The 14292-nt window shown below is 49.6% G+C and overlaps 1 protein-coding gene across 1 annotated transcript; it reads left to right on the forward strand.

Moving 5' to 3' along the window:
* Positions 1–4443: 4443 nt before the first annotated feature.
* LOC123409438 (BTB/POZ and MATH domain-containing protein 1-like) lies at positions 4444–5508 on the forward strand. The gene has a single exon (XM_045102339.1). It carries the CDS (start codon positions 4444–4446, stop codon positions 5506–5508), a length of 1065 nt encoding a protein of 354 aa, XP_044958274.1.
* The last annotated feature ends 8784 nt before the right edge of the window (positions 5509–14292 follow it).

Below are 14292 nucleotides of genomic sequence, written 5' to 3' on the forward strand. Positions count from 1 at the left end.
GGGAGAAGGCGCGGAGGCCCGGCGTAGTGGCGATGCGGCCTCCTCCTTCACGGAGCTGCGGCGGTGTCCCGACGAGGATCCAACCTCGCGGTCGTGCTTCCCCTTGCGGCCGTAGTTCCAGAGCCCCATGGCTGCGAGGTGGCCGGCCGACGAGTTCGAGGAGGCTAGGGTTTGGGTGTCAGGTTTCGAGGAGGCCGCGGGGTGGCGATGGGAAGTGTGGACGACGACCGTTCCACGACTTCCCCATTTAAGAAGGACCCCGACTATTCTCTGGGCGGATGATAGGCGGGCCCGGCCGCTCGTGCGCATTGATGTGGGCGGGTGGGAGGTAGGTGGCCGCCTGCCACGCGGCCTCGACACGGACGAGCGCATGTCCGTTTGCTGTCCGTCGCGACCCAAACCCCGCGCAAGTTTGCACTCGAAATGGGTCACCCTGGACACAAAACGGACAAGATGGGTCACACGGCCGTCTCGCGATGGGCCGATCGGTTTGTCCCTTTAACCCTAAACGGACGGGGCAGGACAGGATGGGGTCGTGCCGTGGAGTTGGCCTAACAGAACCTACCCCCTCTTGGCCTAAGAGCATCCCAACACGCATCCAAAATTTGCCCCGCGCTAAAAAATTGTGTTTTTACGCACGTGCGCTCGCGTTGGTCGATTCACTAGAGACGTTAAAGTCGCGCGCTGGATAATCGTTTGCGCGCGCGGAGCGAACATCATCCCACGCTGGGTATTTCGGGCGCCCGCTCCCCCGCGCGCAACGCTGGACTCTCTCCCGCATACGCCCTCTCTCCCGCCCCACATGCGTCCACGTCACCGCCGAAGAAATCGCCCGATGGAGTGGTCCGGCGACATCCTCCTCACGCCTCCCTACACCCGCGACCCCGCCGTTGCCAGCGCCACATCAAATCCTAGCGTGGGGCTAAGCATCGCCGTTGCCGTCGCCGCCGCCGCTCCTCCAGGCGGCGGCCTCGTGCGGAGCTTGGTCATAGCGCCACTGCTGACCGCGGTGGGTGTCGTCGCGTCGCCGTTGCCCGTCGTCAAGCCCCCCCCCCCCTCAAGCGATCGAATGTGGCGGCCGCGACGCCGAAGACGACCCGAAAGAAGGGGGCAACGGACAACGCTGGCGCTAGTAAGCGTCCGACAAGAAGCTTGCAAGGCGTCCGACCACGACTCCGCTGACTGAACAAGCGCCAAAGAGCTCGCAATTTGCTGCGCCGGCGTCCGCCGCAGACAAGGTGCTCGATGAAGTGCCCACAAGGTATGCTTTCGCCCTTTTTTTGTTGGAGTTTTTTTACATAAAAACGGGCAGTTTAGTTTTATTCTTCATGCTTTGTAGTTTCGATAATGAGACATATATGTCAACTATTGGTGTCGGCTCAAACAATTGGTCTCAAACCAATGAAGTGCATGAAGATGATGAGATGGACGAGGATGGTGAGGGTATCTTCGAGGCATCGAAAGGAACAGCGGGCAACTACACCATCAACAAAGATATGTGAGGCATGGGTGGCTTCGGAGCAACATTGGAGGCGTGGGACCATCTACGGGAGGCATTGTTGGCTTTGGAGCTACCATGAAAGGCATGACTTTTGGTTCTCTTATGGAAGGCATGGGAGCTCCTTCAGGTGACATGATGCACACATGGCTTCCGGAGGGCCGGGCATAGTTTCACGTGATGTTGTTGGAGATGGTCTCATGGATGGATGCATGGCTAACGACGATGACCACGAATCATCTTCGTCCTCGGGCATATGCGAGGGAACATCATATCACACAAATTTGTTTTATAACATGTGCGATGAATCCCCTATCGTCCACCTTGGCAAGACGATGATTTAAAATTGTGTCACATAAAGGGGATAAAAAACGGTTGATTTATAGTGCAAATTGCAAATTTTCACTTCTGGCGTGTCCACTGTAAAATCTATGTGTGTGGACTTGATTGACATTGTACCAGTCTCAAAGTCGCTTCATATTTAGAAAATTAAGATGCTTTTAAAAATAAAGTTATATGGGATTCATCTTGACGAAAAGTAGATGTGAAGGTAAGATACAGTGTTGTTTTTGTGCCCGGGATGAAACAATTCAACACCTTTTTCGCAAATAGATTTTTGTGCCGTACAATGGATGTGTTCTTTAATGTCAGTCCTCACAATAACATCTCCATATTATTTGATTGTACATGGCTAAATGAAGTAGAGCCCAATACATCACAATAAATTAATTCGAATGGGAGTCTGCGCATTACTTTATTTCATTTCGAATTGTCAAAACGATGTTGTCAACCGAACAAATGTCACAAATCTTTTGCAGGTTATCTTCCAAGCACTTGGATGGATTTGTACGTGATCATTATACTCAGTCGTGCGAAGCATAGGGGCAATCGTTGAAAAATGATAGCTTAGGCTATGTACAACCGAGTTGGATGATGGTTTAATAATATGAAAGGTATTCAGTCATCTTGTCCTATTTTTGCCAGTTGTAACATTTTACTTTTTTGGTTTCAGATAGCTCAAGAACCTGAGATGAACTTGTACTTTGTTTGATACCTTATTTAATACTCCATCCGTTTTTAAATAATTGTATTTAGATACAGAGGAAGTAATATGGTTGTATGCATCTTTTGATGCAGACGCCAGGGATAATCGTTCTTTAAAAAAAACTCGTCGTACTTGAGAGAGTGGTAAGGAATTTTTGTCCAAAAGGACCCCCTGTCGAGTGGGATTGTCAAAAGAGACCACCTGCGAGTGCGAACGACAAAAAAGACCCCCACCCCGGGTGGCGGCAGGCGCGCCAGGCGGCACGTGGCACCTGCCGCCACCGCACGAGGCGGCCGTGGGGCCTGCCGCCACCGCCCCTGGCGGCCGGGGCCTGCCGCCACCGGCTGAGGCGGCCAGCGCGGGATCCCGTTCCCGCCCACTCCTGTCCATAACGGACAAGGCCGGGTGGGCCCTGCCGCCTCGGGAGCAGGCGGCCAGGTGCACTTTTTCCGCGCGGCCGGCACTATTGCTGATTGCGCTGATTCCCAGGCTCCTTTCCCGCTCGAATTTTTCCCGCGCGGCCGGCCGGAACAGTTGGAATTTTTCCCGCTCTCCACCGACGAAACAGTGCGAAACTTCTTCTTTATAAGCGAACCGCGTCGCTGCCTCCTCTCTCACTCGCTTCTCCTGCCGTTGCCTCCCGTGTCACTCCTCTTTCTCACTCTCTTCTCTTTCTCACTCTCTTCTCTTTCTCACAAGAGCTACTCCGTATGAATGTTTATGTGGCGATTTAGGACCCTGGAGGCTTTCGTGGTCTTCGTGAGTACGGTTGTGAGAAAGAGAAGAGAGTGAGAAAGAGGAGTGACACGGGAGGCAACGGCAGGAGAAGAGAGTGAGAGAGGAGGCAGCGACGCGGTTCGCTTATAAAGAAGAAGTTTCGCACTGTTTCGTCGGTGGAGAGCGGGAAAAATTCCCACTGTTTCGTCGGTGCGAGCGGGAAATAAGCCTGGGAATCTGGCCGCGCGGAAATCAGCGCAATCAGCAACAGTGCCGGCCGCGCGGAAAAAGTGCACCTGGCCGCCTGCTCCCGAGGCGGCAGGGCCCACCCGGCCTTGTCCGTTACGGACAGGAGTGGGGGGGAACGGGATCCCGCGCTGGCCGCCTCAGCCGGTGGCGGCAGGCCCCGGCCGCCAGGGGCGGTGGCGGCAGGCCCCACGGCCGCCTCGTGCGGTGGCGGCAGGTGCCACGTGCCGCCTGGCGCGCCTGCCGCCACCCGGGGTGGGGGTCTTTTTTATCGTTCGCACTCGTAGGTGGTCTCTTTTGACAATCCCACTCGACAGGGGGTCCTTTTGGACAAAAATTCAGTGGTAAGTAGCAGGATTAGGAAGAGCCGGAGAGTGAGATAAGGGTGGAAGTAAGAATTATATATCAGCTTCCCGTATGAAGCGTGACACGTACTACTCCGTTTTATTTTGATTGTTTTTTTTAATTTCTCTTTTCAGTTGGAAGTGAATAACACTACTCCTTGTCGTAGTACTACTCCCTCCGTCCGGGTGTATAGGGCATGCGTGTAGTTCTAGATCGTTAATTTAACTACTTAAATATGTATTATATATACTAAATAATATATTATTAGATTCATGCGGGGATGTAGTTTTTGAATATATAATTTTTAACGTATATAATATATATTTAGCTAGCTAAATTGATAACCTAGAACTACGCGCATGTACTATACACTTGGACGAAGGTAGTACGTGAAACGGGTGAAGACCGAGCGGCGCACACAGTCTAGACTTGTAATTCTTCTTTAATGATCGAGGAAGGCTCACAGAGAGTCCAAACGTGTGGAAGCGCACAAGTCGCGTAATTACTGCGGCTGCTGGTATTCTCTATCGATTAACCAAACGTCCATCCATGCAGCGCACCCGTGCTCCTTCCTTCTACATCCACCTTCACCATGGAAGATGCCTGCACAAACGTCACCCACGCCGCGCGCCTGGTGCAGCTGCTCAAGATCCAAGGCTTCAGCGCCACGAAGTGCATGACCACCTGTCGTTACGGTCACAACTACATCCCATCCAGATGGACCGTCGATGGGTACGAGTGGGAAGTCCGTATCTATCCTGGGATGGCGCGAAGCTCGGACAATCGCAATCTGTTGGTGGCACTAACGATTTCATGTTGCAGCAAACCCCGCGGATCAGGTGTGGAAGCGAGCCTAGCCTGTCGGCTGATAGATCCCAGCGGGAAGCTTGAACCTTCTCAAGGGGGTAGTGCGTCAGGAACCTTCTATAACCAGGAAGAATGCAGGGATCTCGTGTTCCTCGGGCGTAGAGATGATTTGGCAGGTTATCTCAAGGATGATACTTTGACCATACAGTGCGCCATCGCAGTACTCAAGCCCTTACCGTTACCGAGGATCCCAGCTGAAGAGGTTCCGGTGCCATCCTCCAACCTGCACCAGCACCTCGGCGAGATCCTGCAGAGCAAGATGGGATCGGATGTGACGTTTCTCGTATGCAACGAGTCATTTCGTGCCCACAAGAGCGTACTCGCCGCCAGGTCTCCTGTTTTCAAGGCCCAGTTCTTTGGAGAAATGAAAGAGAAGAGCTCGCGGCGTGTGGAGATCATGGACATGGAGCCGGATGCATTCAGAGCCATGCTCCATTTCATCTACACCGACACGGTCCCTGAACTGGAAAAGCAAGAGGAGGCGTCGACGGTGATGGCTCAGCATCTGCTCGCAGCCGCTGACAGGTATGGAGTGGACAGGCTCAAGCTGATATGTGAGGCTAAGCTCTCTCGTGGCATCACCGTGGACACGGCAGCGACAACTCTGGCATTAGCCAAGCAACACAATTGTTCACAGCTCAAGGTCAAGTGTGGCAAGTTCATCGTCAGAACTCCTGAAATACTTGACGCTGTCCTGACGACGGAGGGGTATAAGCACCTGGAGGCAAGCTGCCCTTTGGTGCTAACTGAGCTTCTCAAGTCTGTCCATGGGAGGAATGCGGAATCGTAGCCATAGAGCCAGAGTACCAACATACTATTTGGTTGGCCCAATGTCTATCTGTATGTGTTATGAATTTCTCATCTCTAAGACAGTTGCAATGTGCTTTGTTTCGTTAATAAAATCAGCATTGGAATTAATCTTGTTATTAGTGCTAGATTTATAGTATTATTTAGTCATGCATTAGTTGAGTCATGCATGCATGTAGTCTTGTTCATTCACGGAAAAAGTCCATTTTGAACCCTAAACTCGTAGAGGTTCGATGAAATGAACCCCAAACTCAAAATCCCTGTCGATTGCACCCTAAACTATGCAATCCCGTTCTAAATCGAACTCTCGGACTGTTTGTCACCGGGATTGCAAAGGATGGCCGGGATTGTTTTATTCCAGAGGTGAGGGTGAGATATGTGAGGCGTCGGAGGAGCAGATACCGGTGTGTGTTTTTCCGTCGTGCGTCCATGCATGCAGGGCTCGATGACGGCACTGAGATACACCACCCGCGCGACCAAGATCGTCGTCGTCGTGGAGGCCGGGAACGACGGCAACTACTTTGAGATGGCGTGCCCGCACCTCTCTAGCTCCGGCCGTTCTGAGCGCCGGGAGCACGAGCAAGAGCGGGAGCGCGAGCACGGGCACGGCAGGAGAAGCGAGGAGCGTGACCGCGGCAGGAGGAGCGAGGAGCGCGAGCAGGAGCAGGGAGGACAGGAGGAGGAGCAGGGCCACGGCGGCGAGCAGGAGAAATCGAGGGGCTACAGGCAGGTGAGGGCCGAGATCAAGGTGGGCTCGGTGATCGTGCTCCCGGCTGGTCACCCGGCGACGTTCGTGGCCGGGAACGAGGGGAACCTCGCCCTGCTGTCCTTCGGCGTGGGCGCCAACAACGACGAGGAGGTGTTCGTGACCGGCGGGAACAGCGCGCTGAAGCAGCTGGACGAGGCGGCCAAGGCGCTGGCATTCCCCCAGCAGCTGAGGGAGCTGGCGGACAAGCTAGGTCATCCGCGTGCAGACGGAGGCCGTGTTCCACGACGGCCCGCAGCAGCAGCGCCGCGTCGTCTTCGACATGTGAGCAGCGACGATCTCAACTCGAGTGTGCGCATGCATGCAATTCGTGGAGCTGCTTGCATGCATGAGTGATGAGTATAAATGTGGGGCGGGAATAAAAAGCTAGTAGTACGTACGCGCGGCACGGTGCTGCCTGCCTACAGGAGTACGTGCGTGTAGCAAGGAGAGGTTGTATGTCTCATGTATGTGCATGCTTGTGTTTGTGCGCGGTTGTGTACGTACGCGTGCATGTACGTGAGTTTTCTATGTATGTAAGTGTACGTGAGTTTTCCGGTAATTTCTATGTATGTAAGTGTACGTGAGTTTTCCGGTAATAATAACGTGATCTGGCCCGTCGGCTGGTAGGAACTTGGAAGGCCTCCGTCAAGCTGCAGCTCGCCGGGCAGGTGCGCCGCCTGGGACGCCCAACCCGATATGAAATGAGGAGTTCATGTTTGTGTCTGCGTTGCAGGTGTAGAGGAGCACGGCCCAACAAATTTTAAATGAAAAAAAACTAAAGCGGATCGACTTATAAGATGAATCCCGTTGAAATTTGCTAGGGTTTGATTTAGACCGGGATTACATAGTTCAGGGTACGATCGATCGGGATTTTGACTTGGGGGTTCATTCCGCCCGACCATTACAAATTCAAGGTTTAAAATAGACTTTTTCCTTCATTCACTAAGCTGCGGCAGTGTATTCACAGAAGTTAGCAGTGAGTCAGCTTAGTTAGTTGATTTAGTCACGCATGGAGTTTGTTAGCTAGCTAGCCATGTACGTGTGCATGCTGGTAATTGAGTGGACGATGCATGGGAAGCACCGGACGCTAGTGCATGGTTTAGCTGGTTAGGTGTGCATGTGTGCGTGGTGGCCGAGTCTTGTGCCTCGTGGATTGCTATATTGTACTGTCTATTTAAGTCAAGAAAAGGTATGAGTGGAGGCTGTGAGAGCTGATGAAAAGGTATGTAGCATATGTGTGTCTCACCGGGAGTAAAAGCAAAGCTAGTTTCTCCATGGTCAGCTGCTCGTATGTGTGAGTTTCTTGTCAGGTATGTATGTTCATGAGAGAAGAAGAGAGAAGTTCTTGATAGGTAGAAGAAGAAGAGACGCTGCAAGGAGGCGGCGCAAACAATCAGAGAATTAATTAATCGTTTATATCATATGAGCAACTTAATTCGTTGTTGTTCCTGCCCTCAGATTTTATGTTATTTAGTACTTAATGGTCCAAGATTAGACGCTTCTCCTTTTATTAACGTCAATATCTCGGCAAAAGATGAGTACATTTGTATGCTGATGTAATGTTGGAAGTAGTTTCCCGTCCTTTGTTTACTTGGTGTTAGCTTTTCTAGCCTGCCCTTGAAAAGCATCGTGCAATGTTCCCTGAGATAGTACTATTTGTGAGCATGCCTTTTCTATGCTAAAGAGCCAAATACTTCCTCTGTAAACTAATATACAAGCATTTAAATTAATATTTTAATAATCCAAATGCTTTTATATCAATTTACGAAGAAAGTAAGGGCAACGCTATGCGTCCATCGACGGATTATTTCCAATGATCCGCCACCTTTACAGCCGTTTGATTATCTCCATCCAGCCGATCCGCACGCGGGGTTTCATCCGAGCATCCAGTAATTTCTGAAACGATGCTCAAGTTTCTGAAACAATCGCTTTGTTGCAGTTTTTTTTCTTCGCGCGCGCTTCGGCTGATCACCCGTAATTCCTGAGACAACGCTCGAGTTTCTGAAACAATCGCTTTGTTGCAGTTTTTTTTTCTATGCACGGGCTTTGACTGGGCACTTGGTAATTCCTGAAACAACGCTTGAGTTTCTGAAACAATCGCTTCGTTGCAAAAAATAATTCCTTTCTTTTTCTACAACAGTGGCCGTGTTGCAGAAACAGCAAAAGAAATAACAGACTATGCAAAATAACGTGCCTGATCAAGCATGGATCAAGCGATCCAACGGCTGTGTGGGTGGCGGAGCTCTCCGCGCGATCAGCCGGTAGAGCGTTAGCTTTTTCCAGAAAGTAATGCCGAATAAGTTTAGCTAATCGTCGTTATATTGAACTAGTACATATAGGTTTTGATCCCTAACTGAAAAAGGAGTCCCTGTGTCGCTCATGCCCAGTGCGACTCGGGGGCTTCTTCTAGCCCTAGTTTCACCACCCGATCCCCTTCCTGCCCGGTGCCGCCATCGGAGGACGTCACCAGGCCAAGCTCGTGCGGCCGACAGCGGTGGCGGGGTGGCTCCTCACGGCTTCCCCTCGGTCTGGGCAGTTGATCCTGGCAGGAACTGGCGGCGGCCCGGCCGTGCGCGGCCTTTGGCATCCGGCGGCGCGGCAGGGGGGGGGGGGGGGGGGGGGGGGTTATAGGTGGTGGCTGGGGTTTGGCTGTACGCAGCCTTGTGTTGGCCTGTTGGTGGCCATCCATGGCGGTGTCCTGCATCTTGGAAGATGCACTCTCCCGTACCTCAGGGCGGGCGTATCCATGGTGCAAGTGTGGCGCCACGGGGTGGCCGCATCCATGGTGCTGTTGTGTCGACCAGTAGAGCCCCGATGGATGGGCGTGCTCGTGGCTGAAGGGTCCCCGTGCTTCGGGCGTCTTCTTCTTCAGGCGACGCAAAGCGGACAGCCGACGGTGCAGATCTCCATGGATCTTGCCATGCGGAGAAGGGGAGAAGGCCTGGTGCGGTGTTGCTGTCCGGGGTATCCCGTGGGGCGATGGGTCGACACGGCTGGTGCGGTTTGGCAACGGTGTGGTCCGGGTCACCGACTCTTCGGCGGGCGGCACTGACCGTGGACGGTGTGCGACGACACGTAGATGGTGTTCTGCAGGTTGCTAGCCCTCGTGGATCTAGCCACTGGTGAGTTCCAGAATGCTCCACCGGAGATTTTTATTGGATGCTTGACACCTATAGATTGCCGGATTGGATGGGATTCGGTCGTGTGCGTCCGTATTATATCCCTAATAGCTTTTGGTGGACGTGACGCGAAGCTTTGGTATTTGTCGACATTATGGAACACGTCGGTATTTTAATTTTCATGATGAAGACATGACGGATATGTTCATGGCGGCTGTGGTCTGAGGCCTTGTAATGGAGGATGGAGTCTTCATGGCGATGTGGGCTTTGCTTGGTAATTCATGACTTGTAGCAATGGTATCGGCAGGGGGGCAACACACGCAAAATACAGAATGTTAGCTTTCAAGGTGAAAACCCAAGCTTAATTGGTTGTGCTTGGCAGTGATCTTGTTGAAGACATTGTTTTGAGAGCGTGGATTTTCTTCAGGGTGAAAACCTAAGATCTAGGATCAGGCGATGGCAATGCTTGTGCACTGTTTCCTTCTTGGAGACGTCGTTTTTGGAGAGCACGAACTTCGGATGTTGTCTAGGGTGGTTCATGCTGCAGCTAGAAAGAATTACTCACTATAACGGGATTTTATTTTCATTTTCATTTTTTTAATTAATCACTATAACGGGATTTTTTTTCTTCTTTTGGCTGTGTGCATCCGTAATAAAGAGATGTGTGGCTAGGAAAGGATAAACTGTGTAAACGTTGTGCACAAGGACGTATGGTGATCGATGTGGCTGCATATGGACGTTTGAATGTGTGTCATTTCATCAATCCGTGGCTCCAAGAACTCCACCAATGAAAATGCATCTCATTACATGCTTCTTTGCCAGTTTTAGAAAAATTAAAAATAGCTGAATAAGTTTTAAAATAAATCCTTTTTCACGGAGTCCTTTGATGTGTAATAGTTGCCACCAAAAATTGCTAACTTGCAACGCCACATTTTTAAAATTTCATTTGCATTTTCGAAGTTGTGTCTTGACTTTCATATTTGAAACCACTTTACTTCTCTCGAATAAGCCCTAAACATGAACTGAAAGCACTATGGTTTTAAAACATAATTTTGCCAACTTCTTCAAATTTGACAAACTTGCAGTTCAAATTTGAATTGCTTTCGAAAAATCCACATAAAGTCATTTAAATGTGTGGACGTAGCTAGAAATCTAGAAACTCAATGAAACTTGGGAATTGTGCATAAAATAAGGTCTATTCACTGTAAAAATTGGAGTGCTGCCACTTTGCAACCTGTTTTTTGTGCATGCATCGCAAAAGTATCCATTTTTGACATTTAGAAAATGAAAACTGAATTTTTTATATCAGAAGTTGGAAACTCTGTTTTTGCAGCATTGTTCATAATGGAATTATGCACCTCTATGTCTAATTTGGGCACATTACAATAAATTATGCAATGAATATGGCCATCACCGTTGGTCATTTAACTTGATATCCATGAATATGTTCATACACGATAGCCTGTTTTGTGATGGATTTTTTTCAAACTTTTCATATCAAGGCTTTGGTATTTTTCATTGCAACAAGTACAGATAAAAAAACACCATGCGGAAGGATTGCATTTTCTGAACTTGTATTCAGTTTCTTTAAGAAAATTGAGACAAGGTCAAAATGGCCGACATGGTTATTCATGGAAAGGGTTTGAATATCTCAAAAATCAAACTGGTTCTTCCATAAAATGACTAGTTGTGTACCTAATTGTTTTGCTGATTTTTAGGACAGTGTTATCATACACTTGCACTTCAAATTTGAATTACTTTCCGAAAATCAACATAAAGTCATTTAAATGTGCCAAAGTAACTAGAAATCTAAAAAAATCCATAAAACTTGGGAATTGTGCATAAAATATGGTCTACCTACTGTGAAAATTAGAGTGGTACCATTTTGCACCGTGTTTTTTGTACTTGCTTCAGAAAAAATACAGTCTTTGACACATAAAAAATGGAAAATGATTTTTTTGCACAAAAGCTTGGAAAATCTATTTGACATCATTGTTTGTAATAGCAAGATGCACCTATATGTCTAATTTAAATATATTACAGTAAACTATGCAATAAATATGACCATCACCTTGATAGGGTCGTGTAAGCCGAGTGCTTACAAAGGGCAGACGACTTAGTGTCTTGTAAGCCGAGTGCTTATAGAGGGCACACGGCTTACATGCCATGTAAGCTTAGACCTGTGATGAGGCACACGGCTTACATGCCATGTAAGCTTAGACCTGTGATGAGGCACACGGCTAATAGGCTATTCCGTGAAGACGCCGTGAACAACCTCCGTCGTAGACATGTGACAAATATCTTTGCCGAATGTGCATTGTGAGCCGAGTGCTTTTTTGTAGATATTGTGTACATTATATAAGTCGAGGGCTTTTTGGGACACTCAGCTTACAGGACACTATATGTCGAGTGCATTTTGTTTGCCGGATTTTATTTTTTCCCCGCTCGGCTTACATTGAATATAAGCTGAGTATCCCATAAATAACTTACATCGTGCATGCTAATACACGGAAAAGATGAATTTTCCTGTAATGTTAGTCGAATAGCGATCTAGAGATACATGTAGGCCTTATTATAAACAACAAAGGGAAACACAATGTATGATTACCTACTCTGCACATTGCTACAATAAGCTACCTATGCAAAAAAAAATCTATCACTTCTTAATTTCATTTTCCATGTCTCATATATATATATATATATATATATATATATATATTTACAGAAATTTCCATGTGTACCATCAGTAAACAAGAAAGAAAAACAATACTCCCTCTGTTCACTTTTATAAGACGTTTAAGACAGATGAAATTGAATTGTTTTAGGTGTTGTCTTAAATGTCTAAAACGTCTTACAAAAGTGAACGGAGGGAGTATATAGCTTCTCAGATTAATACTCTTTCAGTTCCAAAGAGCTAAGACACAGTACGCACACTTTTGTAGGCTACGTATTAGTTTCTGCCGGCGAAATCGATGCTTTCCTCATACAGCACAGCACATCGGGTAGTACAGCTTCCCTTATAGACCAAGCTGAATCCATTGAGGAGGCTCTCTGTGTGGCCTGTTACCACAGGCGCGTATGCGCACAGCTTGAAACTTGGTTCTTGAGAGGGGACTATGCATGGTTGTATAATGATTTGACGACCATTGTCAGTGACAACGAGTAAACTGACCCAATCCTCGAAGCGCATGAATTTGGCCATGTTCGATGGCAGCGCAGACAGATCGATTCGACAATGTAGATCCCATGCTTTGGTATCATCCTCCTCGTGTAGCAGCCAGATGTCATACCGACGAGGCAAATCATTGTTGATCGCTTCAGTATCAGCATGGAAGATCGAGGCAGAGACGCCCACCTAATTCCGTCAAGTAGTGTTGATCTTGATAGTATTTCTCATTGTTAAGCGGCGGCAACGACAAGAGGTCCCAAACACCTCGTCGTCGATGTTGAAGGAGAAGACGTACATCTCTTCAGACAAGGAGACGTGCTTACGCTTGGCCAACCAATACACGTGCCCTTGCGTAAAGACGCTCATGTCATGCGTGTTGTTTGGCCAACCGTGCGGGTGCAGCAGCTTCTCCTGAGGAGGACAACCCTTGGCTGGCCTCCAGCGCGCCGCCGGGACGGAGTTGATCTCGTAGACCTCGCACCACGCGCACCAGGGGCGGTAGTAGACGCACACAACTTTGTGCGTCCTGGTGCGCGCGTCGTAGCCTAGCCCTACGCCGGCGACATTGGGGCCGCTCGGGGGGCGGGTCTCCGGGAGCGCAGCTATTCTGCCGGTGGATGGGTTGAGCACGTAGTGCGTCCTCGCCTCTACGAGGACGACGAGGCCGTGGCATTGCTGCGTGATGAGGCGTGGGTCTAGCCTGCCCACGCGGGGCTGAACGCTGTCGGTGCTGTGACATGGTAAGGTCGCCGCCGTGAGGGTTGTTGTTCCTCCGTCAGGGTTGTCCGGCGACCATGTATGCATCTTCATGTTGGGGCTGCCCTCCGGCGACAAAACGCCCGACAGAGGTAGAAGAAGATGAACAGAAACACTTGGTTATGGCGACGAACGCCCCGGCTGCCTAACGGCCTGTATGTTGGCTTCTATTTCACTCAACTGATTACACACACCTCGGTGGACACACCACACACGTACATGGCTATATATAGCCTCACACACGCAGGCACACAGCAACCTGCCCGGCTCTTATGCACACGACCTGCTCCACTACATGCACTCACGCACTAATAGCTGACTTGATCACCCATGATCCACATGACCCGGTCCTGCCTCTCCGCACGAACGAAACTGCAGCTGTCCATGCATGCATGATGATCTGATCTCTTTTGCTGCCGCTTCTTCAGCCATGATCATACACGGCAAGACTTGGCCAGCATCGGACGCTCGGACATCCACTACAGCTAACTACGTGCATGACCCATACAATGCGTGATTTATTGCTAACACTTCAGACGTCTGTGAGGTGAGCGTGACCTCTGCAGGAAGAGGATCCTTGGACCGCCGTGGCGGTTGGCGAGGCGTAGGTGGAGGTCGGCGAAGTCACGGGAGGCAAGCGTGGCGGCCCAGCTGCTTGAGAGGCAGCGGCACCTGTGCACGAACTTGGCAGGCAACCGCGCCAAGATGTTCTCGATGACATCCTCCACGGCGGGCGTTTGTTTCCAACATGCGCGCAGACGTACGCGTACGTAAGGGCCGGATTAGACACGCGAGACGACGGGGAAGCGCACGTAGACGTACTACGAGATCGATCGGAGTACAAATAGATAGATCGATCGGAGTACAAATAGATAGTAGATCGCTTCTTTTTTTCGTCTTGTCTTGTCGTTTCGCTCCTAAAAAAGAAAGAAAAAATAGTAAAAAGAAACCAAGGAGCGCATCCACATGTGTTGG

The sequence above is a fragment of the Hordeum vulgare genome, chromosome 7H, assembly GCF_904849725.1.
Source record: "Hordeum vulgare subsp. vulgare chromosome 7H, MorexV3_pseudomolecules_assembly, whole genome shotgun sequence".
Taxonomy (NCBI): Eukaryota; Viridiplantae; Streptophyta; class Magnoliopsida; order Poales; family Poaceae; genus Hordeum; species Hordeum vulgare.

Coding starts and splice junctions, on each gene's coding strand:
- LOC123409438 (XM_045102339.1), top strand. CDS start 4,444: ATGGAAGATGCCTGCACAAACGTCACCCACGCCGCGCGCCTGGTGCAG.